At 40.3% G+C, this 27152-nt stretch overlaps 2 protein-coding genes across 2 annotated transcripts in view; both read left to right on the top strand.

The window, feature by feature from the left end:
- LOC144989004 (NLR family CARD domain-containing protein 3-like) overlaps window positions 1–27152 on the top strand; it is a 195453-nt gene that overhangs the window by 94185 nt on the left and 74116 nt on the right. The gene's annotated exons all lie outside the window — the stretch shown is intronic.
- Window positions 100–21861, top strand: LOC144989080 (uncharacterized). Its single transcript, XM_078941009.1, has 4 exons — window positions 100–3385; window positions 9138–9431; window positions 12016–12606; window positions 20051–21861. Exons 1-4 carry the CDS (start codon window positions 3199–3201, stop codon window positions 21253–21255), a joined length of 2277 nt encoding a protein of 758 aa, XP_078797135.1. The 5' UTR covers window positions 100–3198; the 3' UTR covers window positions 21256–21861.

Here is a 27152-nt window from a genome sequence, read left to right as displayed (position 1 = left end):
TTTGTTTTTTGTTCATTCTCCTGGCAAACGTGAATATTGTATTTTGCACAGTGTGGAGTTTTGTTTTTGGTATTTTGTATGTGCAATATTTGTTAATAAAGTTTATTAAAAATAAAATCATTAGCCGGAACCGGAAGGCACGTCCCGTTCCCACGTCTCCATTTAGGTTGCTCTTTTTCTGGTCGAAAAAGATTAGTGATAGAATAGTTTTGTTTAATGAAAACTGCCACTTTTTCTTTTATTTGCCAGTAAGGGTGAAAAAGAAGCGATTTCATGCCGCCATCGACATCATTATGTGAGCGACAGACAACACTCCACACCAGCTGGTGGCGCTAAAGCACCATGACGCTGTTAGCCAAACAAAGAAGGAGAACAGCACGAGGCGCTAGCAGCGTTATCACCCGGTAGGGATGGTATAAGTTATGTTATGTTAAAACATTTAGGTAGGAAAATGAAATTGAAATTATTGGACATGTATAATAGGGTCTGGAGTGAAGGTAAATTGCCGACCAATTGGAAAGAGGCTGTGGTTATTCCCATATTAAAACCTGGGAAAGATCCGAGCAGCCCAGAAAATTACAGGCCCATAGCACTCACATCACATGTTGGTAAAGTGATGGAAAGAATGATAAATGAGAGATTGCAGTATTACCTGGAAAGTAAAAATTTGCTGTCCCCATATCAGAATGGTTTTAGGAAAGGTCGAGGGACAATGGATCCTGTAATCTGTCTAGAAGCAGACGTTAGGAAAGCCCAAGTAAATAAAGAATATTTGGTGGCGGTATTCTTTGATATTGAAAAGGCTTATGATATGGTCTGGAAAGAGGGTTTATTGATAAAATTAGGTACGTTAGGACTTAATGGAAGAATCTATAATTGGATTAAGGGGTTTTTGTTTGATAGATATGTTCAAGTTAGGATAGGAAAGTCCTTTTCTAATAGGTACGTAGTGGATAATGGAACCCCACAAGGTAGTGTGATTAGCCCTGTGTTGTTTTCAATTATGATTAATGATATATTTAATTCAATTGGATGTGAATTTGGGAAAGCACTATTTGCAGATGATGGAGCCTTGTGGAAGAGGGGAAGAAATATTCATTATGTGGAGAGAAAAATACAAGACGCGATTACGGAGGTGGAAAACTGGTCTTATGACTGGGGATTCAAATTTTCAGTAACTAAAACAAAATGCATGGTTTTTACTAGGAAACGTGGAACTTTTTTGAATTTAAGGTTATATGGAGAAGCAATTGAGCAAGTACATAGTTTTAGGTACCTGGGTGTTATATTGGATACAAAATTGAAATGGAGAGAGAACATTGATAGTATAGTAGGGAGATGTAAGAAAGTCATAAATATAATGAGATGCTTGAAAGGTACTGGGTGGGGAGCTAGTGCACAGGCTTTAAAACAAATATATATTACAATGATTAGGTCAGTCACTGATTATGGAATTATTGTTTACAATACAGCGTGCAAAACATTATTACATAAAATAGAAGTCATCCAAAATCAGGCATTAAAAATTTGCACTGGGGCTATGAGGTCAACTCCTGCTGTGTCATTACAAGTTGAAATGGGGGAACTACCATTGAAACTAAGAATTAAACAGCTTATGCTTAACTATTGGGTGAAAATACAGGGTTGTGTAGATGTAGAGAACATGGTTAGGAGGGCTATTGATCCTTGTTGGGAAAGTGATAATGGGACAAATGAAAGTGCTGCTTGGAAATTAGCTAGGTTAGCGAGAAAAGCAAATATTCATGGCAAAACCCTAGTTAAGACGTTTTTGTACCCGACCACTCCTTTCTGGATTTTTCCAACTGCGCAAGTGGATTTGTATCTCCATAGAACAATGGAGGATAGAAAAGGGAAGGGAAACTGGGATGAGATAACAGCAGACAGATTAGACACAGCCCACGCTTCATTTATACCCATATATACAGATGGATCTAAAGACCCAGAAACAATGCGAACTGGTTTTTCTTTCTGTATCCCTACATTGGACAAGTCTGTTGGAGTTAAGACGTCAAAGGATCTTTCAGTTTTTACAGTTGAAATGTTGGCAATATCATATAGTTTACACTGGCTAGAACAGAACAGAATTGGGGATGGTATAATTTGTTCAGATTCATTGTCAGCTTTGATATCTCTGAAGTCATACAATTCTGAGAGCAGATCAGATATTTTATATGAAATTTATGAGAGTTTGATCAGGTTGGCAAACTTGAAAATAAACATTAGATTCATGTGGGTACCAGCACATAGGGGGGTGGAGGGAAATGAAATGGCTGACTTCCTGGCAAAGAGGGCATTGAAACGGGGAATAGAGATGGAAATTCCATTAGGTAGGACAGAATTTAGGGCAATTGTTAGGAGGCGTATTATGGAAGAATGGCAGACACAATGGGAAAGGGAGAGGAAAGGAAGACATCTATTTAGTATTCAGGACAGAGTAGGGAGGGGTATGAATGTCAGAGTAAACACCAGAGATAGCTGCATAATATCACGGTTGAGGATGGGACACACTGGTTTAAATAATACATTGCATTTGATAGGGAAACATCCAACTGGTTTGTGTGAGTGCGGGAGAGGGGAAGAGTCGGTGGAGCATGTTCTATGTCAGTGTGAACTGTATAGGGAGGAAAGACGACAACTGGAAAGTAGGGTACGGATGATAGAGGGTGAGCAAATGACTTTAAAGAAGCTTTTGGGAGGGGAGGAGAATTTCAATGGTGCGATTATAGGTTTTTTGAAAAGAACTAGGTTATTGAGGAGAATTTAGTTTATTATTATTAGTATTTTTTTTTTTTTTTTTTTTTAAGTTACATTTGGTTAGGTAATCCCCACTCTGACCCACACTCCAACACAGTAGGTGGCGGTAATGCACCTTCACGTTAGTGCCTCCCGCCAATAAAATCACAAGAAGAAGAAGAAGAAGAAGCTAGCAGCGTTAGCTTGTTAGCAGGCTAGCAGCGTTAGCTTGTGTTGAGAGGTCGGTGGTGTTTTGTTGGGACGTTTGTGAGGTTTTTGGACAGAAAGGACGATACGTGGTTCGTGTGGGAACTCTCAGCATTTTCCAAAGTGTCGTAAATGAGTGAAGAAGTGTTGAACGGAAAGATTGTGAGACTAGTAGCAGATGATCGATCGGAGCTGCAGTGAAGAGGACGGCGGTGTTTGTGGGAGTTGGAGCTGAAGATGGGAGCAGGAACCATGTCTTCCCTTCAGTCTCTGAGAGAGTTGATCAGCGAGCGACTAGCTGCTGCTGCTGAAGAAATCTGCAGACTCTGTGAAGGAACCATCGTCCAGTACGAGGAGGAGCTCTGTCGTCAGCGCAGACTGCTGGATGTCATCTGGAAACCACAGCTGCAGCTCCACCACATAGGTATGTCACCTTCATCACAGAAACAGAGAAGCTCTTAGTTCATCTCTCACTGATTTCTCCTTCAGATTTGGGTTTTATTGAGTCTTTATCAGCAGCTGATTCTCTCAGGTTTCTTTAGTGGATATCAGGGTTTTGACCTTTTCCTGACACAGTTGGGACCACAAGACAAAAGATTTTAAGGCCCAGTCAGAAAAAATGTGACCACACATGATAGAACAATTCTGAACAAAATAACAAATAAAATTAGCTCAATAGACTTAAAATTAAACAAGTTATTAACATTTCAAGTTTTAATGATTTCTATTGTTTTGTGAATAGAAAACAATGGGAACACTTGGTAATTACAGGAACAAAACATTAAAATGAGCAAAAATGTTATTTTCTTCTAGATATCACATCTTCCCTATTTTTGTTCCAAACACTCCAATTTTCACAGGACATTCTTAGGGTGCTTCAGCAAGTTTTAACATTTTTTAACTGATTAATATAATTAGGGTAATTCATTTATTGGTACATTTGATTCAACATTTAAGTCATTTTTTTTCCTTCTCTAAGGCAATTTAAGAGAGTAAAACACACACATTTCAAGTGAATAAACCTTTTCTTTTTAGTTTCATTAGCCTTCATCCAAACATCCACAATACTCAATAACCCAGCAACAGTCAGGAGCTTTCAGTGATGATCTCCAGACTTCCATCCATCAGTTTGTAGCTCTACACAGCTTCATCTCCATCATAAATTACATTAAACCAGGATGGAAATCCAGGAACTTGGGAAATAACTTTTCCAATGTAGACTTCACCATCTGCAGATGAATGGCGTACTCCTTTACCTGGTAAGGATGGGACGGTCCTCTTTTCTTGGGCACACTTGGAGACTCTGAGAAGAACCTGCAGCCACAGCAGATTGGATGAGAAACATTAAGTTATCTTTAAGTTCAGTCCATGGCTTACTTCTAGCTTTCCCTGTACTGTCTATTCTGGAAACAATGAAAACATCCTTCCTTCCCCTGGGGTCCTGCTGCAGCACTTCCTGCTGGAAATGAAGCTGATTTGTTAGAGCTCTGAATCTCTCAGCATCACCGTCACACTTCTCCATGTTACTATCATCTTTCTCTGATTGCCAAAGACCTGCATCAGTGATTATTTCAGTCAAGTTGTTCTTCTTTTCAAATGTTTTCTCCTGCTTTCTGCCAAAGCCTCCACTGCTTTTAGTTGCTTCTCTTCATGGCTCTCTGTGATGCTGGCCTCCCTTACTTTGGATTTAGCCTCCAGCTCCTTTCTTCTTTTTCTTACATCACCTAGTAGTTGTTCCAGCTTTTCAGGAGATAACTGAGACATCCACTCTGATGTCTTATTGTAGGAGGACATCAGATATGCTTCATTTGTAACAGCTGATGCGTTAGGCCTATGGTGAACAAGATAGTCTAACACACTGAATATCCTTTCTGGATCCTTGTTGTGTTTGGAGCTGCTTTAGTTCATCTTCTCACATGCTCTCCTGCATCCCAAATTTCCCCCAGGAAGATGTTCCTTGACAGACTTTTCCTAATAAGTTTTGAGGGCCAGCAGTACTGGTTGGAGCAACTGACCACAAAGTTCCTCATAATCACTTTTCTTGGTGAGAGATTGAAAAACTTCCTCCTTTTCAATGAGGTGGTCTGGAAACAGACGTTCCTCCTGCATGAAGACGAAGAGAGAGTCTTCATTCTCAGAGTACTCTCCAAGGAAACCGACCAAACTTTTGTAGTAGGTGTTCAGGTCAAGGATGTGTCCATCTCCTTCTGTTAGACGCCACAGTGGAGGGGTGACAAGTGGAGCCCTGCACAGGACTATTGTCTTCATCCCGCATGCACCCGCAAAACTCTGAGGATTTATTCCCGCACAATAACAGAGATGCATTGATTTAGTGTCGTCTCCCGTCCCGCAGGAAAAATCCACGTATTTGTAATGATATTATTACAGAGATTCATGCCCCTCCAGCCTCATCTTTTCATGCATTCCTCTTTTGTGTAATGTGTAATTATTAAATCTATTTTCACTAATATGTTGTTCGCTGAAGGTCACACGTTCCCAGATGTTCTTAGGGAAAGTGGGTTCTCCTCGGCTCAGGGAGGTTCTGATAAAGTGATGTTTGGCATTTCTGGTTCTGATGGTTTTGGAGGAGGTTCTGCCTTCGGTTTGGATTTACGGAGAGTTTGAAGGTCAGCCTTCAGCTTTGCTCTGAAACGGTGAAAGAGAAGAAAACTCTTCTTTTTTCATGTCTCTCCATTCAGCAGCAGCTCACTGACGCGTAGACTTGATGACTTTTGAGTGACAGCTCAGAGGGATGGGATTCTGCTTCTTGCTGTAAAATGTGACAGTCTTTAATGATCCTCCCGTGTGTGCGTGAGTCCGCACGCAGACACACAGCCTGAGGCGCTGAACCAGCTGGTAAAGATGCAGGTCAAAGTCATTTGAATTTATGGAGGAAAAAATAACATTGTAATGGTTCAACAGAGCTGAAAATCTATGAATCCATTTTTTTCTGACGGAAAAATACTTTTTTTAGCTTCTCCTCTGATGACCGTATTTTGTGCTCTCGTATTTTACGCGGGGGAAAAACTCTCAGCTCCAGAGGATATAAACAGGTGAACAGCTAGAGAGTCGTGGGAGGGGCTTTGGTTTCAAACTCTGTCAGAGAGATGGAAATACGGCGTCAGATTCAGACACAGCTTTCACTGCAGGAGTTAAAGCAGAGACTCTCTGGGATGATTTAATGAACTCAAACATGGAAACATAATTACCAAGTAGAACTCTTCAAAATAATAAACCTGATCTCTCCACATTCTCCATGTCTAACATGCATTGATGCACACATGGCTCCATGCAGCGATCAGACCATAACTTTAGCTGGTAGCTCCGCCCACACGCGACCGTGGTATCAGGCTTTAAAGAACACACTTTCTAAGAAGCGGGGTGGGGCGTTGCACACCCCCAACAACAGGTTAGATGACACTGGCCATTAGGCGTCTCTGCCTGGTGCGTTCACTGAGCTTCAGTACATAAGACTCCAACAGCATGAACCTCTCTCAGCTGTTTATTTTCCTCCAAAATGCTTTTTAACTTGTCTGACAGTTCATGTCATCCCTCACTTTGCTCCTTTTCTTCTGCTTCAAATTGGAAGCGTGCTATCTTTGATTTTAATCTGCTAGACTCCGATGATAACCTTTTACAGCATTTTTTCTTCTTCTAGCTTTTCTGTGAGGGACTCATTTTCAGTTTCAAGATGCTTTTTTTCTGAACGTAACTCCTTGATATTTTCACTGTGTCGGTCTGCATGTTTGGTTTTGTTGGGGGATTGTCTCTCCTTTTTCAGCTGCTTATTGAATCATCAAGGATCAAATATTCCCGGTTAGGTACAGTATGTAAAGAATTATTCCTTTCTGTTGACCGCTGGCCAAGAACATTTGGACGAATGTATGGTCTCAAATTCCATTCATCAAGATTGCTGTTTTTCCCAAAATCTTCTTTTTCACAAAGGAGTCTCTTCCACTTCCTGTCCAAGTTTTTCTCTGTAATATCTGGTGCATTTTCTGGGATTAAACATCTCATCCACCTGAGGGCATCTTTGTTTGAAGATGTCAACCCTTTCTTTTTCAGTTGGCTTAGTTGACATATGTGCTTATTGAAGATCTGCATTTGAGCTCTGACAGTTTGCTCTGACTTGAGTGCTGTTAAGATTCCCTCTGATAGATCTACATGCAGCCCTGATGAAGCCATCTGAAAAAAGACTCAAAAATGGCTCAAATCAAGAAAGAAAAACTTTCAACAGTTTTCTTATATTTGCGATTTCTTCTTTAAATGTTACCTTAAAATCTTTGAGAAGATGAAGCCACTACCACACCTGGCAGGGAGAAGTTGAAAGAGTCTTGTTGATTCTTGAGTCCAGACAAAACATGCCACTCACAGAAAAGTGTCACTAAGATTAAAAGTAATCAGTTAGATCTGAAGTAACTGGGAATAATGGCATTGTGTTGTTGCATAAATAATTACTTTGTGGGTGTATTTTTGCTTTGATACATAACTTTTTAAAAACCATGGTGGAATCAGAACATGGGATTTTGTTACAAAATGTCATTACATTCTGCCTGTACTTCCACACGGTTAAATTAAATAGCACAAAAATTGTAAATAGCAAACATTTTTACCTACATTAACAGGTAACCCTTAATAAAAAAAAAGTGTTTTTCTAGATATTTTCTGACAACTCTCTTAAATCAGTGATCAGTTTAACTTTGCTCTTGTAGTACAGTTTTACTGTAAAAGTGAGAAAAATAATAATGTGCCTCTTTTAGCAAATGATTGCTCATTGTCGATTATTAACATAATTCTTCTAGATGTTTCTATAGAGAATTGAGTCTGTAAAATCGAATTCTGGGGGTTTCCTCAATGTTTAGGGTTCGGTTTGGGAGATTTTAATCACCTTGTAAGTTTCATGAAGCTGGGAGATCGACCCAAAATCAGAAAAAAAGCTGCGGTTGGATCACAAAAATGTCCAGTAAATACACTTTACTTTTCTGAATGAAAGCTTAAGTAGACGCTATTCCAAAATGCACCGCGATGCATATATTAACTACATAAACTTTTCAATGCGGAAACTAAGTTTTTCAATGGCAGACTGAACATGCGCGAACGGTATGCACAGTGACACGCATTGCGGTCCCTACTGTTATTCTCTTTTATGGTAAAAACCACAAGAAACAATTTTGCACACAACCTATAGTTTGGCAGACATTGTGTGCCAAAATCTACGATTTAATAATTCACGGTTTTTAGGAAAATTAATTTTTTTAGACTGATTTCCATTAAATTTCACACACACTCCAATAATTTCAGTCTTCAAACACCTCAGGAGTTTTGTCGATCTTTGACCTCAGGAAGAAGCCGCCATCTTTGATTTTTAAAAACAGCACCTTTAGTATCAGATACTTACAAGAACTTGTCGTTGGGATTTTTATTGATTGTCTCGTAACTTTTTTGGGCATCAATGGCAAGCTACTGTTGTAAACTACTAAGTTGTAGATTTTGAACGTGTGGTGAGCTCGCTAAAGGGGCACACTCATATTACTCCTTTATTTTTCAAAGAGTTTTTCTGAGTCAGTTTATGATGCTGATAGCTATGCTAGCACTTGTAGCCATGTTAGCATAACTAGCATAGTCAGCATAGTTAGTATCTTAATCAATGAGGGCTTCTGAGTTAGTTGAGAAGGAGGAGTTAAATGTGCGTAGTGGCTGCTCAGGAAGCGGGGTTTGGTCAAAGGTGGGTGCTAAGAGTGGCGGTGGTGTCTAGACTCAGGCGGCGAGGACGACAATGAGGCATAGATGCAGGTAGTGAGGGCTGGTGGAGCATAGAGGTGGGCGGTGAGGGCAGGTAGCGCGGGCAATACAACGCCACTCACAACTTTAATTTGCAATTTCATATTCTTAAAAGGATTAAGAAAATTTATTTATTTCCATTCAGCAGGTTATGGACTGACAGCTCTTCTCGTAGGGGGGAGGTAGTTGGGGCCTTTTGTAAAGCTGGGATACAGAGAGAATTTTTTTTTTTTAAACCACTTCATGACACCCTTACAAGGAAGTTTACGTTACAAACAATGGTCCTTCAGGGGCTCCTCCTCCAAATATCCTGAAAGAGACTATTACATTTGTATTGGCGTTTTTACAATACATTCCTCAAAACATAAAAAAGGCGTCTTCTTTTGTTTTTGCAGGCCTCCCCCAGCATTGGCTGACTGAAGAGGACAGTCTCTGCAACCCACAAAGGAACTTCAGATTGGAACCGGAGGAACCAGTTTTGAGGGTTCAGTTGGAGCTAAAGATGGGAGCAGGAACCATGTCTTCCCTTCAGTCTCTGAGAGAGTTGATCAGCCAGCGACTAGCTGCTGCTGCTGATGAAATCTGCAGACTCTGTGAAGGAACCATCGTCCAGTACGAGGAGGAGCTCTGTCGTCAGCGCAGACTGCTGGATGTCATCTGGAAACCACAGCTGCAGCTCCACCACATAGGTATGTCACCTTTATCACACAAACAGAGAAGACCTTTGAGCTTCATGCTTTTCTTTTTGGGGACCCGTCTGTCACTCAGTGGTGGTTCTACATTAACTTACTACCCGGGCGAGGAACCCCCTCTCTCCCCGCACATATAGAAATTTGATGACTTCCTTTTGTGTTTTCTATCTTTATTTTTCCATTTTACACAAAAAAAATCATAATTTTATAAACTACATGGGTGTCAAACTCCGTCACACAGGCGGCCTAAATCCAAAACACGCTTTGGGTTTTGGGCCGAACAAGAAACATTTACTGAAAACACTAAAACTAAACTTTTAAACTGAACTGAAAATGATTAAAAACAGAAAGGAATATCAATCCAGAAGAAATCAAGTTAAACCTTAAATAACATATAATATTTTGCTCTCCATAAAAATACATTGTCATAATTATACAAATATGAACATGCCGCATAACAAAGCCTGGAGATACAGGGGTTGACATAGCCCAGAAATTTGCACTGGCCCACAGGGCCAGTAGTTTTTGAAAAATAAAATCTTGTGGTCCGTACTGCTCGAAAAACAGGACCGGGCCAGCGGACAAACGGCTATGTCGAGCCCTGAGATATGATCACTTTTAGCTCTTATAAAACATTAAAAACGTAACCATAGAACTCATCACTGGGATTACTTCAAAAATATTTGGCATTTTCCTAATTTTGTGCAACACCAACAGTAAAAACTCAGCTCTTAGAGCTAATGAAAGAATTTCAAAGATTTCAGGTTAAAAACAAGCAAAGAGAAAACCGGGTCGACATTCTGGAGAAAAGACTGGACGATGTGGAACAACAAGTAAGGATGAATAATGTCATTCTCACTGGAGTACCCATCAAACCTGGAGCGAAGCTAAATGCAGCTGGAGCTAGCACTGCTAATGCTAATAGCGCTGACAGTCCCTCTTAAACTTAGAGCGGTGGAGAGACTCTGGAGCAGCAAATACATTCATTTCTCACATCTAAAGGGATTTCCCTGGATCTCAATACCATCGAGACCTGCCACCTGCTCCCCAGGAGAAAGGAGACGGATAAACCAGCGATCCTCATCAGGTTTGTGAATCAAAAACACAAGCTAGCTCTGATGAATCAACGTAAAAATCGGAAAGGATCAGCTGTTTATCTGAACGACCATCTGACCAGAAGGAATGCTGAAATCTCCAAACATGCACGGCTTCTCAGGAAGCAGAAGCAGATTGAGAACACTTGGGTTAAAGGCTGCAGGATTTACGTCAAACCGCTCGGCCCACCGGACCGGTCCAAGGTTCTGGTTGTGAACACCATGAAGGACTTTGAGAAGTGTCTTATTTCGGTCGTCTGAAACAAAATGGAGTAATAAACCAAAGAGCCAAATAATTTCAAGAAATATGACGCCTGGATTCCTCATTTTCTCCAAAAGTCTGAAGTGACCTGATTACTCAGCGGAGACTTCTGAACTGCAGACAAGTTGACCACAACTCGGCGCCGCTGATATCAGCTGAAGAAGGATATGGACCTGAATCTAATGTCTGCAGACATAACATGGAAGAGAACTAGAAACTCTGTTTAAACCCAGAAGAACAGCTGTTATTCAGCAGAAGAAGAAATGCCAACCTTGGACAATCGACAGATTATGGACCCTTTTATTTTACTTCACAGCATTACTTTATCATAAAAATATGTAAAAAATAAATGAATAAATAAATAAATAAAAATACAAAAAAAAAAAATAATTAATCAATTAATGAAAATGGTTAAATTGATTGACTTTTATTGATATTACTTCATTTGATAATTTGATAAGTTGATTCATGATTTTTCCTAATGTAACATAATTTTGCACATATTTTTAACTTTTGATACTTGATGAAATTTTCCTATGAAAATTCCTGAAACAGTGTTATGTCTATTTTACTGATATAGTATTATTTTTTAATCAACGTTGTCAACATAACTCAATGGAAATCCAAAATACTTCCACAACAGCGACTTCCGTGAAAGACGAGGGGATTCGAGTTCTGTCGATGGGTCTCCATGCTATCTTTTGAGTGGCTGTTAAAGGATGTTGACTTGCAGCACTTCTTTTTTTAAAAACTTTATTAACAATTAGACTCGCAGCACTTGAACACATGTTTTTTTCCGCTTGGCAAGTAACCAGATGCAGCATGGGGGCGTGGCAGCATCGACAATTCCATTTTTTTATTCGAAGTTCGAGACTGTGACTTAATTTCGATCGATTTCGATTTAAAGTCGAAATCGTGACACCCCAATACAGAATAATAGAAGAACTTTAAATGTGACCTGTGTAAATCATTTAACATTTAATTTAAATTAAATATTGACACTTTTAATGATATATTTGCTATTTATTTCAAATTTTAAAGAATTAATGTCACATTTATTTAATTATTTAATGGCGTCTATATGTATTATTTCAATGAGTCTCTTGTGGTCCTCCAGACTCCTTAGACATTTTCTCCAATGATCACAGAGTTTATTGATGTTTGATGAAACCCATAACTCTTGGAAACGTATAAAAGGCTCCTTGTTGTGTTTGTGTTCCTGCAGGCCTCCCCCAGCATTGGATGACTGAAGAGGAAGATCTCTGCAACCAGCAGAGGAACTTCAGGGTGGAACAGGAGGAACCAGAACCTCCACAGATTAAAGAGGAACAGGAGGAACCAGAACCTCCACAGATTCAAGAGGAACAGGAGGAACCAGAACCTCCACAGATTCAAGAGGAACAGGAGGAACCAGAACTTCCACAGATTAAAGAGGAACAGGAGGAACCAGAACCTCCACAGATTAAAGAGGAACCAGGGGAACTCTGCATCAGTCAGGATGAAGATCAGCTTGATCTGAAGCAGGAGACTGATACCTTGATGGAGATTCCTACTTATGAGGAAGATGAGAAGAGTGAAGCAGATCTAAACAATCAGCAGAGCTTTAATGTAACTGATAGTCAGGATGAAGAAGGAAACCAACATGAAGAATCAACATCAACTACAGATGAAGAGACAGAATCATCATCAACTACAGATGAAGAGACAGAATCAACATCAACTACAGATGAAGAGACAGAGCCACAGAACAGAGATCAGAGGAAGAGGAGGGACAGAAGTCATGTCCAAAGTGTGGACAGCTCTCACATGTCAGCAGGTCAGTGTGACTCTGATCTTCATCTCCACACTATCGGTATGTTCACTTCGACAACGGTTCTATCTTGAGCTTCAAGCTCTCCAAACATGCAGTCCATCAACAGCGTGTCCTGGAAGAGTCTCTTCTGTCCCTTCCAGTTGAAAAGACAGAAGCCATTGTTGGTCAGTGCAGCCCACAACATTCTTCAAATCAGATGATCTTAGTTAGTCCCTCCAGCTAACGACAAACAGGAAACCTTAACAGATCAAAGAGAAAATTGTTAGCAGATAAAAAAGTCCAATCTGTTTTGTCGTCTGTGGTTCTAAGTTTGTAGTTCAGTTCTTTTCAGCAGATTTCTCTGTCAAACCCAAAATCCATCTAAACCTCTTTGATGTCTCCATGTCTCCAATTCCAGACATTCAGACAGATTCTATTTCCAAAACGACATTTCAAGCTAAAACCCAAAGACGGGGTCCTGCTCATGGATCTGCAGACAGAAAAGATTCAAATCCCTCCAAATCCCAAATGGTTGGTTTGTCAGCTACGCGCAAGAAAAGGAAAACGTGTCATTCATACTAACTGGCAGAATGCAGTAACATTAAACTTTCATATTAAGGCGGGGGCCGCAAAATATCATCTTGGAGGTCGCAAATAGCCTGCGGGCCGCGAGTTTGAGACCCCTGCTGTACACTCTGGCCCTGGTACACCAGCCGCAGGTCGGAAGAACGAATCAATAGTTTGCTTGCTCATAGCTCAGACGCACATATCAGGTTATGATGATATTTGTCTCCGTTTGCTTCCCACAGATGTTCACGCATGGTCGATTATCTCAAGGCCCCTTCATGCATTTTAGCCACCTACAGTGGCTTTCCCTATTCTTCTCACAAGGGCTGGGCGATATGGCCTAAAAATAAAATCTCAGATTTTATTTATTTTTTATTCGATTTCCGATGTCCCCCCCCTAATCAAATGCAAGACAAATGTAACCCCCATTTCTGGGATAAATAATAAATAAATAAACACACTCTTGCAATCAAAGTTAAGTATAAGATTTTTCTTCTTCTCACTCCCTTTTTGGACTTGTTTAAATAATTTTGTCTTGTTTTTGTCTAATTTTTTATTCTACACTTTTTTTCACTTGTCCACAATAAAAAGGTTACTTCCTTACTTGAGGTCCCAGCTGTGTTTTCAGTCCCACTTTGTAGTGTAGACTAAGAGGAGACAAACACTCACCTTGACAGTAGCACCATTTTAAGGATTAACAATACAGCTCATATCTGGGCTCTAAGGTTTTAATTAAATTAAGAAACCCCGTCTTCTGCACAGAGATGATCATGAAGCAGCAGGAGTCATGGTAAACATTAATTCATTTAATCGATTTATCGCCCAGGCCTACTTCTCACACGCATTGGCCGCCTCACAGACAGGCATCACTCAATGAAACGCGAGTGTGTGCTCGCGTCTCATGAGTGTGTGTGTGTGTGGGTGTGTGTTGGCGTGTGTGCTCGCGTCTCATGAGTGTGTGTGTGTGTGTGTGTGTGTGTTGGCGTGTGCGCTCGCATCTCATTGATTATTTCATTGATCATTGATGTGCCCCTTCCACGTTTAATGTTTGAAATATACGGAGGGTGGGGGAGGCAAATTTACTGGTAGCACACTGAATGTAAAATTTAGTCGCACACTCTCAAATTTTGGTTGCAAATGCAACCATTTTGTCGCAGTCTGGAGCCCTGAAATACAAGAAGCAGACATCAAGTCTAGAGTCTCCTATTTAAAACATAAAATCAATAGGAACACTCTTTCCACGGCTAATGTTTTTAACACGTATTAGCCTAATGCTAACCCTTTTTTCAGGTCCTTGCAGCCAAGAAAAAAGCACTGGCCATACAGATTAAAAAAATCATGAGTGAGCAGGCCCTTAATAATAATCATAACAGTAATAAAAGCACATTTAGAAGATTGTCTCCTGCAGCTTCCCGTTGATTTTGCTGTTACAGGACAGCTACAGCCCCATGAACAACACTAACAGACATTAAGTGTTTTTTTTACTTTATTTGTGAGTCATATGATGCAGTTACATTTTTAAAATGAAAAAAACATTTATGTTAATCCACTTTAATTGTCAAATTAGATAAATCTAACCGAAATTCGCTACACATTTACTAAACAATTTTTTGAAAATGAAATGTTGAATACTATTTTCTTTATCATTTTAATTAAGTGACAGAATAAGCAGTGTTGAAGAAGAAAATTAAAAAGCGGTTTGGTGGATTGCTTTTTCTTTTTTAATTTCGAGTAAACAAATGCAGCTTCATTTTGAAAATGAAAAAGCATTTCTGGTTTTGTCTTTTATTTTTAATTATGCTACACAAAAGCTACCATAGATAATATTGTCCGAAACAGAATTCATCGTACTGCTTTTGTCAGGAGTCACATCATCAATAAATACAAGAGAACCAGGTCCAATAGCAGCCATACATGCCCACACCATGACATTACCACCACCATGCTTCACTGATGACATGGGATCATGAGCAGTTCCTTTACTTCTTATACTCTTGTCTTTCCATGACTCTGGTATAGGGCTGTGACGATAACCGCATCACCGCACTTTTTTTTTTTACATTTTCAGTATAGTGTGTGATTGGAACTATAATAAACACATTAAACACATTCATCTTTGCTGATAATTTACTTTTTCTGCTAGTCCTGTGTTCAGACTTTCCTTCTTTCTTCCAGACTGTCTTCTCCTCCTCTCCCACCGTGCCTGTCACTCTCTCTCGTCTGCGTGCGCTCTCTCACTGCCTCTGCTGCACGTGGCTCCCTTTACACACAGAGGCACGCGCTTTCAGAAGCACACATCCTCATTTTAAACAACCGTACACACCGGGAAGAATATTCACCAGGCGTTATTCGCCAGGCGTTATTCGCCAGCGTTTTTCGCCACGTCTTTTGTGTTCACACCCAGGCGGTTTTCGGTGACGATGAGCCGAGCCAACATGCCATTTCATTCCCTGACATTAGATGGCGCTTAATGTAAAACAGAAATACTCCTGTACACAAGGTGGTCGCCTTTCACTCAGGAGAAGAGAGCCAGTATTTACGCGCTTGTTAGAATCATCCAAAGAAAACATGAATATTTCTAGCACCAGTAGCTCCAGCTCCGGTTCCAATGATGAAGAAATTATTGTTCTGTTGAATGATGAAAGACGCCAGAAAAGACGCAGATTTTGGGTACATCCCATAGTTACGAGAAGAGAAGAACATGGTGAGTTTTAGCGACTGGTAAAAAAGCTGAAAATGTATCATGAGCGTTTTCGGGGATATTTTAGAATGTCCGTCATTATTTCTTTGCGGCAGTGTAGACGCTACTCGGCGTCTATCTTCTTTGCTGGTATGTGTGCTCAGAAAGGCAGTGTTGTGTTTGAGCGCCCCCAAGTTGTGTTTTACTGTAACTTCAGAAGCTCCAGACACGTGAGCAAAAGCGCCATTCTCATTGGTTGTATAGTTTTTGACGCAGCGCGTCAAACCAAAAAAACGAACCCGAGGCGTTTTTTTAAAAGTGACGCTTTGACGCGTGCCGTTTTTTCGCGTCGGTGTGCACACTCACATTGGTGCCCTTTGTTTAGTCAGGAGGCGTTAAACGTCTGCAACTATTATGTGCAGCACAAAGTTAACATGTCTGTATAAACAAAGGCGGAGCCTCCTGCCCCGTGTTATTCATGGGTGTCAGGCTTCATGGCTACCAGAAAGGTGACAGTGTCTGCAGTCTGTTTATTACTGGGAAATATATAATATTCTGAGAAGATGCCTGTACCAAAGAGTACAGGTGACACTCGCGTGCAGCTAGAGAGCAGAAGAATCAACACGCACCAATAACACACAAGACGCTCTGTGCTCACACACACAGTCAATCTACAACCCCTATAGTTAGTAGTTAGTTCACAAGCTAGATAGGTTGTTGTTAGTTGTTACTGTTATTTGTTAATAAAGAATAATGCATCGTAATTTTATTTATTTCCGATGCGGCCCCGGGGGATTTGGTGTTTTTTTTATTTTATTTTTTATCTTGGTCTCATCTGTCCATAGGATGTTGTTTCAGAACTGTGAAGTTTGTTTTAGATGTTGTTTGGCAAACTCTGGTCTGGCCTTCCTGTTTTTGAGGCTCACTAAGGTTTTACATCTTGTGGTAAACCCTCCTTTTAGGGAGTTTTCTTCAACAGGGACAGAATTATTCCTTCATCCACCTCAGTTTTTTTCTGTAATCTCCCAGGTCGTTTGCCGTTGCTGAGCTCCCGGTGCATTTCTTCTTCTTAAGAATGTTGTAATTGTTATAAGGAGGGAATAACACACACCTGGCCATGGAACAGTTGAGACTTACTTACATTACTTTTGGTTTCTTAACAAGTGGGAGGCACATATGCAAACTGTTGTAATTCACACACCGCTCACCTGATCTGGAAGTAAATACCCTCAAATTAAAGCTGACGGTCTAATTCATTGTGGTGGTTTATAGAACCATAAATGTTGGAATTGCTACTGCCCCAATATTTACAGACCTGACTGTATATCAGATATTATTTTGTTGGAATTAATTAATTATTTAGTGGAAACGAAAACCTTTTTTTTTTTGTCCTGTCCAACAGCTGGGCAAACAGATGAGAGCTGAGGGCCTCTTGTGTTGGACAGATTTTACTTTAACAACAGGGGTTATTAATCTTCAGACAAACCAGAGGTATGTCTGAATAAACCCCTTTTGGAATTGAGGCCAAACTTTATTAATTTCAAACATGTTTGAAGATCTTTGGTGTTGGACCGGACGGAAAAGGAAAGAGGGGAAGAAGAGAGAGGGACGTTAGAGAGAGGGGGGGGGGTAGGAGGGTGATAATAGGAGGGGGGGGTAGAACCATGAAGCAGCATAAAGCAACAACTTTACTTGATGTTTATCATTACGGTAAGGTTCAAGTGTAATACAAATCTCAAAGGGCGGAGCCTGTCCACACACACATTCAGATGTTATAAAGACACCTGTTAACTGCAAAGGTGTCCACATGTCAACATGTACACAAAACATGCACACAATACAGATATTATTCACACACGCATACTCATGCCTTTAAACCAACTAGTGTGAAATATTTCATTCATTCAATCATGCAAACTATTAGTGCAAAGGTGAGCTAACACCTGTGCTCAGGTGAGTCTTTATGTTCTTCTAAATGGATGGTGGAATGTGAAAAGAAGGAGGGAGAGTGTCCAGCCATCCCCACCCCAAGACCCCCACCGCAGCAGCAGCGGCAGCCAGAACCCCCTTTTTTTTTAACCCATGGCAGATCACGGGCTCCGTAGTAATTCATTACGTTACTCCATTACTGACAAAAGTAACTAAATTAAAGTAACTTGTTACTATGTAATTCATTACCCCCAACACTGTTTATTGTTAGTAGTCAAACTATGAGGAGCTTTCCAAAAGTCTATGCTAAAAAGCATAGACTATATCATCACTGGACATTAGAGTCGCGCCCCCCCCCCCCCCCCCCCCCCACTTCCAAATAGGAAGTAGCTGCTGTCGCCAAACTCCAATAGACCTCTATAGATAAATAGGCAGCTGTTACTCAGTCATTTTAAATAGACAGAATTACCATTCTTGCTGTGAATTTTTTTTCTTAATATCTTGTGGGTAATCTTAGTTTTTTTCATAACATTTTTTCTTTAGTGCCAGTTATTCAAGTTGTAAACTGACCAATCAGGTGCCTCAGTAAAAGGTGTGGTGCCCGCTGGCCCCACCTCGAACGTTTGATTGACAGCTTCTTCCGAGCAGCTTTCAGTGATGTGGGCTTAGACTTTGAACTAGATTATCATGATTGGCAACTGGTTCTTCTAAAAACGTGACTCAGACCACCTGACTAATCACTGTTGTCTGGCTCAAAATGGTGATTAGATTTGTTGTTGTTATTGACAAAAAAGATTATATCAGAACATTACATTGTTGGCTTCAGTATCTTTTAGAGCTATTAAGCATTTTGGACCAACCATGAACCATATTTACAAAAAGTAATTAATTGACATACAGTTATCTTTGTTGTAGTAGGACAACAGGGTCATGATTAGTCAGTACAGAAAGTTTGGTGAAAATAGCTTCAGTATCTTCAGAGCTATCGAGCATCTTTATTATGAGTCATTTCTCTATTAAAATGTGGTAAAATATAATAAATATTGACTTTTTTCACAAAGTATTGATTGTAGCATGAATATGCTGACGAGTCTTCATTACCATATAACTGTAGAAATTCATTTGTTTTAGAGAGATGATTGATTTTTACTGAATGGTCTTTCCTCGGATATTGCACTTTGTTGACAACAGTCTCTTGGCAGCCGTCTCCCTGCCATGTCTCCGTTTACACCTCAAGAGATCACTTTTCATTAAAAGTCTTTTGAAATGTATTTGTAGTTCACTCAGTTGTAGTGTGCTGTGATTCACAGCAGCAGATTCAAGCCGTTGAAATCACTGATTTGAGGTTGCAACTATAATGAACACATTCAAATGGTAATTTGTCAGTTGTGACTTTTATTTGCCAAACTTTACAGGAGAAGATTTTCACACACAGATGCAGACTTTTGGTTTGCCACATTCTATTTTACAAGTTCTCACATTAAATCTTCAAGCTCGTCCATTTTGACACATTTTTACCATATGAGCTGCCAGTATCACCTCCAGGCTAACACGCACACATAAACACACCCACCAACACCACCACAAGCAAGTTTCTGACCCCCATTGATGGGGCCCCAGACCTCGGTCCTGGAGATGATTTCTAAATAAAATAAATACAATAACAGACATGTGAATGTAACTTTATTAGCAGCATATTCCTAACATAACACAGCTGGTGTTGTGCTGAAATAAGCCTCAGAGACTGTGTCAAACATTTACTATAGATGCCTGCATCTTTACTGTCAATAATGGCAAGAATCTAAAACATTCCAATTGTTTTCAGACTTTTTTCCTTTTTGTAATTTCATATAAAAATAATTGGAGACAGAATCAGGTTAAAAGAACATTTTCTGTCAATCCCCCTGTCCCCTTTCTAATAAATCTATTTATTTCAGTATGATTTAATTTGAGTATACAGTTAAATGACATTAAAGACCTGTTTGTACCATTTATGAATTATTTATCTGCAAATTAATTTCCCTAAAAACAAATAAAATATTATTTTCTTTCTATAACTGGTTCAGACTACAAGTTATTGACTGAGAAAGCTCTCCTCATATGGGGGAGGTGTAGGGGGCCTTTTTCAGCACAGTTTGATACTGTTGTGCTAAAGAAAACAAAAAACTTTTTTTTGATTAAAAGTTTTTTAATGTGCATATACTGAATGATACTGCAATCATTTGTATTGATAATTAAGAATAAATAAAGTCACCGTAGTATTTAAAAGGACCTGTTCTTGTGTTTCTGCAGCTCTCCCCCAGTGTTGGATGACTGAAGAGGAAGATCTCTGCATCCAGCAGAGGAACTTCAGAGTGGAACATGAAGAAGCAGAACCTCCACAGATTAAAGAGGAACCAGGGGAACTGTGCATAAGTCAGGATGAAGAGCAGATTGATCTGAAGCAGGAGACTGATACCTTGATGGAGATTCCTACTTATGAGGAAGATGAGAAGAGTGAAGCAGATCTAAACAATCAGCAGAGCTTTAATGTAACTGATAGTCAGGATGAAGAAAGAAACCAACATGAAGAATCAACATCAACTACAGATGGAGAGACAGACCCACAGAACAGAGATCAGAGGAAGAGAAGACACAGAAGACATGTCCAAAGTGTGGACAGCTCTCACATGTCAGAAAGTCAGTGTGACACAGATGTTAGAAAAAATCTTAAAAAGACTAATCTTGGTAAGAAATACAAACAATCTCCAATCAGGTCTGGTAAAAACTCAAGAATAATTACTAACCCGTCTGACTACATGGAAACTGGGTCTGATGAAAGATGTTATATCTGTAAAGAATGTGGTAAAAGCTTTTGCAACACATCTCTGTTCAGAATTCACACAAGAATCCATGCAGAAGATAAGAGATTTTCTTGTAAAGAATGTGAGAAAAGATTTTTTCACAGATCTCATCTCAAACAACACATGAGAACTCACACAGGAGAAAAGCCTTTTTCTTGTAAAGAATGTAAAAAATGTTTTAGTCAAATATCTAATCTCAAAACACATATGAGAACTCACACAGGAGAAAAACCTTTTTCTTGTAAAGAATGTAAAAAATTTTTTAGTCAAAAATCTACTCTCAAATCACACATGAAAACTCACACAGGAGAAAGGCCTTTTTCTTGTAAAGAATGTAAAAAAAGTTTCAGTCAAATATTTCATCTCCAAAGACACATGAGAACTCACACAGGAGAAAAGCCTTTTTCGTGTAAAGAATGTAATAAAAGCTTTAGTTGCAGTTCTAGTCTCAAAACACACATGAGAATTCATACAGGAGAAAAACCTTTTTCGTGTAAAGAATGTAAGAAAAGTTTTAGTCGTATATTTTTTCTCCAAACACACATGAGAACTCACACAGGAGAAAAGCCTTTTTCTTGTAAAGAATGTAAAAAAAGTTTTAGTCGTGTATGTCATCTCAACAAACACATGAGAACTTGTAAGACCTTTTCTTGACAATGTAAGGATTTAGTGTAAACTCTAAATTCAAAACTTTTCTAATAAGAGGTCCACCTCTCAACCTCTGTACCACAGCAGAATCAGCAGAAGACTTTATTTTACAGGAGGGAAAAGTTCTGCATCTCAGAAAAATTGAATATTTTAAAATAAGTTTTTAACGCTTAAAACTTCTGGGGAGAAACCCCAATGTTCTAATGAACTCCATAGCAACCTGAGCTTTCATTTCATGTACACAGAGCCACAGGCTGATGGCCTCCATACCATATTGATGCAGTAACTTCATTAGAGGGAGGCACAAGGGAGAATTGATCTGTAGAAATGAAATTGTCTACATTTAAAAAAAAACTTTGGTTGTTTTGATGTATGATTCGCTACAGGAGGTCCTTTGTCCCAACAGCAGTTAGACTATAGAATGACACAGTTTAGGACTGTTGAAACTGCTGTTGTATTTACTTATTTAGTTATAACGTGTACTTTTACTTCCACTTTTTATTGCTGTTTTAATTTTTACTGACCATTTGGTTTTCTAACTGCTATATGTCTTGTTTGGCTGCTGTAACAACTGAATTTCCCTCCGGGGATCAATAAAGTCTTGTCTTGTCTTATCCTGACTTTCCTGAACAGCTTTTTTAGGTTTTCATCTTCTCCAAGCCACAAATATCTACAGCAAAGAAATATATGATCAATACATTTTAATCTATGTGTAATCTATCCTGGCTTTTTGTCTTCTATTTTCTTTATTTTTGCCTCTGAACATTGATTTGGAGGATTGTTCCAGGTAGGATCAACTCCACAGCTGCAGGAGGCAGTATAAGGAAAATGTGAATCCTAATCTATCAGGTAGGTAGATGGGAAGAAGTATTTAACTAGGTGACGGTGTGCAGGTGGGGGTTTTGTCTGGCAGTCATTGTGAGCTGAACAACAAACATTTCAATGCTTGGATGACTTCAGCGACCCCATTGGTATGTTTATTTCAATTTCATTTATATTCTGATATTTGTGGGAACAATTTTCAATAGGGATGGGAATAGAAGCCTCATAGGGGTTCATGTAATTGTGCTGGAAAAATGAACTACCCATTCAGGGCTTCGAAACCACACAGAACAGCGGCATCTGGTGGTGGACTGGATGTATATCGACATGTTTCAACAAAGCTCCTTGGAACACTTGAATGTGGAAATGATGATGAAAAAACGTAAAACAGAAAAATTTTGTTAATGATGACTGAAGAAAAAGATGTATGCATTCTGTTTCTAATCTTTTACTACATTTAACAAATTAATGTTTAATTATACATGCATTCTGTTAGAATAAATGTATCTGCAAAAAAGACCCTAATCCCCTGGGGGGAGTAGCAATCTCCTGGGAACGGATGTCTCTCTGTTTTATGACCATTGGGGGCTGTGTGTGTGTGTGTGTGTATGTGTGTGTGTACAACCACCTCCTTGTATGCTGTATGTTAGGTAACGCCCTGATTTTAAATAAAAGTGAGGAGGCAGACTCTTGAAAACTCAGAGCACACGTGAAATGGCTTGAGTATGTTCCTGTCTGCTCTCCTCGAGAAAAGAGATAAGTGAGTATGTGTCCTTTCTTCAAGTTCAAAAATAGTTAAGAAGTGTTGGCTTAGTTGTAGACCTAACACATTCTCATGTTGCTATCTGGACTTTTCACCCCGCTGCTACAGAAGTGTTAGAGCAGAAGGCATATATATGCAGGCTGTGCTGTGCAGAGAGACGGGAAGCCACAGCGCAGCATGTTCAGAACAGGAAGTAGGGCCCCTCGTCTGCAGACAGAACTCAGATGTACATCATGCAGGTGTGAGGACATTTCCAGAAGCAAAGCAGAAGCAAGCAAGAGGCCACGGTGTCTGACACCCACACACTCAACAAGTGTGAAATGCTACAGACTCGAACTGGTTGGAACCAGCCGGACGGAGTCACAAAAAGGTCACTGGGTCTTCTCTAAAAACAGGAAGCCCACTGTTGGAGGCATATGCGAGCGACGCAACAGTTTACCCTATAAGGAATTGGACAGCCACCAGCAAAGGGGTTACGTCTGCCCACAGGAGGAGGAACTCAGAGCCGCTATAAAGACTTCTCCGTAGGAAGTCCCCGGTGCTTTTTCTCTTCTCTGCAGGGGCCCTGTTCTCAGCTGTACTTCTGTGTTTTTCTCTTGCTACTGTCTTAGAACTATTGTATCAGGGAATAAACTTCTAATCTTTACCGGTTCGACTTATGGTCATTTTCTCCTCGACTACTTGAACACGCAAAGGAAAAAGCTGCAAAACGGAAAGATCTTTTTCCTTCATGATTTAAAAAAAAAAAGCAAAACAACACAACATGTGACGCTTTCTGTGAGAAGTGCTTGACACAGCAAAATACATATCACATGAAGAAAAAAATACACGCAAAAAGAACATGTATAGTGCCAGACTCCAACCTAGAACCTCTGGATGTATATGCCACTGACTATTCCACTGAGCTGTCTCCATTCACATAAAAACAGCTTGACATCAGAGATTCATTCCAGTGTTTTTTTTCTTTTTGATACACAACGTTCATGATGTGGTGTTTTATTAGGAAAAACCGAGTTGAAATGATCCTGAGCCACAGAAAGTTTTTAATAGGAAACATGTTAAAGTGCAATGAACTGACGCTGATTCTAATACAAGCGAAACAATAGAACTGGTCAGGAAACGTTCAGGATTCATTTCGCATTTCTATTGAATAGCGCGCCCAACTGTTCAAACACAAGTGACATCTGAACCGTGGTTCGACCAAACGAAGCATTTGGCGCGTCATACATCATCAACCACGTGATCTGGGCTAGTTGACACACGCCCCGAAACATTGTGCCGAAACACTCTGTTTCATGAAGGTGAAGCGCCGTGTCAAACGGGCCATCCCTAATTTTCAACAAGTGAAATAGTTAAACCACACAATATTTGCAAAAGTTTAAAGTAACAGTACCGGGGATCACATCACATCTGAGCCAGGGGGTGTCCGTGTCCCTGTGGTGTGGGTTCTGATCCTTGCCCCTGAGTGCCGGCCCTCGCCAAATTTCCAACTGTGGGCGAGCCTGGTCGGACCATGTTGACAACACTTCCTGTGGACCCTCTCTTCTCTTGTGTGCCCTCCTACTGGGTGGGGGCGGCTGGCCTCTGCCTCGCTCCTTCCTGGACCAACCGTGGGCCGGGTGGGTGGCTGCATGGAGCGCGGAGCGGGTCTCCCGTGGGGGGTTTTGGCTTATACCAGGGGTTGGGGCGGGGAAATGCCCAGAACTCCTGGGTGGTGATGAGGTGCGCGTCTGGGGTTGTTGGCACTCTTCTGGGGCGGGGCCCTGCATTGGGCCCTCCCGGAACGGCGGGGGGCTGCTCTCTGTCCAGGGAGTCAGTGTAGCTGGATTAACAACGGGGTGACGTGTGAAAACTTAGATGATTTAGTTAAAAGCCTTGCAGCAGCGTTCTGGAAAACCTGGAGCCGTTCTAGTGATTTTTTTTTCTTAAACATGTGAAGACGGAGTTGCAATAGTCAAGACGAAATGTAATAAAAAGGTGGATGAGCATCTCCAACTTGGAACGCAACACAATTGGACTCAGTATTGCAATGTTTTTAAGATGAGAAAAAGAAGAACGTACAAGTGACCCGACAGGGGAGTCAAGGGATAAAACACACAAAAAACCTCCTGCGGTTTAAAAGTCTGTCCAGGAGGACATAACGGTCAACAGTGTCAAAGGCTGTGGTCAAGTCCAGTAGCAGTAGCACAGAGCATTTTCCTGCATCACTCTGCATCAGGATGTCATTAGTGACTCTGAGAAGGGCTGTTTCAGTGGAGAGAGCTCTAGAAACTGAAACTGCTCAAAAATGCCATGACTGTCCAGAGCAGTTGTCAGTTGGTAAACAACAACCTTTTCTGAAATTTTGGACATGAATGGGAGATTAGAAATAGGTCTGTAACTGCTCAAGAGGGAGGAGTCAAGTCTGGGCTTTTTAAGGAGAGAAAGGACGACAGCATTCTTAAAGTGCTCAGGGACTTGACCTGACAGCAAGGACGAGTTAATTGTTGACGGGACACAGGGACCGATGGACTGGAAGACATCTTTGAGTAGAGATGTTGACAGCACGTCGAGAGAGCAAGAGGATGACTTCATTGTATCAACTACTCTCACTAGCTCAGGGAGACAAACAGGTGAGAATGTGTCTAAAATGACAGGCCGAGATGATCATCCTTGAAGAATTTCAAAATAAAAGACTTACACCACAATCACTGCTGGATGAGAAATACATTTACTCTTTATTTTCTGTCAATAAATCATATTTATCAATAAATCCTTGATTGTAAATGATGGATCTAAAGTTGAAAAGAAGTCAAAGTGCTGACTCAGCACAGATCAAAGGAGACACAGATGATTTCCTGGAATGAAGAAAACATCAAACATCATGATGTGATCTGGAACTGAGCTGTTCTTCAGAAGATCCTCCCAAACATGGAAACTGTTGCTGCAACACGTGAAGCTTTGCTTCTGTTGCTAGGTAGATCTGATGGATCAGAAGCAGACTTCTGTCAGCTGGAACTGGGGCTTCTTCCAGACCATGACATGTTGTTGAATAAAGTTCATTCCAAAGCGTGACTGATTCATGAAGTGGTTCCTTGAGCCGTGAGTTTTGCCAGCAGCAGGAATCCCTGAGAGTTAGGAGACAGTTTGTGGAGAGAGTTTGTAGATTTAGGAGAAACCAACGTTTGAAATGAAACCAAAGTGTCCTAAAGCCAAATCACTGAGCACATCTCAATGTTCCACAAACAGTCATTTTCCACAGTGGACCGTCACCACACACTTTACAAGACAGTTTCTCACAACTTTATGACAACAAATCCTGAAATTGTTCCATTCAAGGAAACATTGACTAATATTTGGATTGATGCTGTTTTCCATCTGTGTTTTCAAACCTGCATCAAGAATTAGCTCATGTTTATTGAAGATGGTCAGGAGAACTTCTTTGAAGAGGAGGACTTCTCCAAACAACCACAACCTTAGAGGAAGTTTTCTGAGCATTCAGAGAATGCTTTTACAATGACTCATCATTTTCCACCAGAAGCTAAGGAGTTTTTCCAAATGCATGCTGGGTATTCTTAGTTCTAGCTTGGAAAGCACTTTGTGGGATTTCCCTGGAAAACCTGCTTTATCAATCATTTTGGTCTCTTTTTCTTCTTCTAAGTTCCAGCTTGGTGAGTGTGCAGGTCGCCATGGCAACCAGTGTCCAGGTCAAAGGGAGGACCACGGCCATCCAGTCTCCAGGCTTTTGGATTGATTTGGATTTGATAAACATTTGTTTCCCACATTTTAATAGTAGAATTCAACACGGGACATATAGTGGATTGGAAGAATAGGAACAAAAACAGCAACAACCAAATAATCCTCCTCCCCTTAAAACATGCATTTGACTCTGAACAAGTCTAAACCAAATCCAAGCAAAGACCAGCGCTGGGGCTCCTGCTAGTTTCTTTTAGAAGAGCCTGCCTCTTCCAAACATAGAATGTTCAACAACTAGAGCTAAAAATGTCTGTTGGTAGATTTCTGGATGTTGGCCGTATCCCAGCGAGCAAGGCCAAGTCAGCCCCAGATGGTTTCAAAGTGGACAGAAAAGGTTTTTAGGAGTTTCTAGAATGTTCAACAACCAGAGCTAAATGAAACTAGTGCATGAAATGACAAAGAACTTCCTGTTTAAAGGAATCTCATGATGGCTTCCACCTGTCTCTTTGCTTTTCCTTTCTTTCTTGTGTTTCTCCTCTTTGGGAGGTTACACTTTTTGAGCTTTTCCAGTCTGGTTCTACTGGTTTTATTGGAGTTTCTACTGTTTTTATTGTTACTCCACGTGACCCAAAGGTCTCTGCTC

Source organism: Oryzias latipes, chromosome 2 (genome assembly GCF_053564925.1).
Source record: "Oryzias latipes strain Hd-rR chromosome 2, Olatipes_Hd-rR_3.1".
In the NCBI taxonomy this organism is placed as follows: domain Eukaryota; kingdom Metazoa; phylum Chordata; class Actinopteri; order Beloniformes; family Adrianichthyidae; genus Oryzias; species Oryzias latipes.
Note: the sequence above shows the minus strand (reverse complement) of the source record. Positions and strands in the feature narration are given on the sequence as shown.

What these genes read in the sequence shown, in the direction of transcription:
- LOC144989080 (XM_078941009.1), top strand. Translation starts at nt 3,199, where the DNA reads ATGGGAGCAGGAACCATGTCTTCCCTTCAGTCTCTGAGAGAGTTGATC. An exon ending in GCTGCAGCTCCACCACATAG is followed by an intron (nt 3,386 to 9,137) that starts GTATGTCACCTT and finishes TTGTTTTTGCAG; the next exon opens with GCCTCCCCCAGCATTGGCTG. An exon ending in GCTGCAGCTCCACCACATAG is followed by an intron (nt 9,432 to 12,015) that starts GTATGTCACCTT and finishes GTGTTCCTGCAG; the next exon opens with GCCTCCCCCAGCATTGGATG.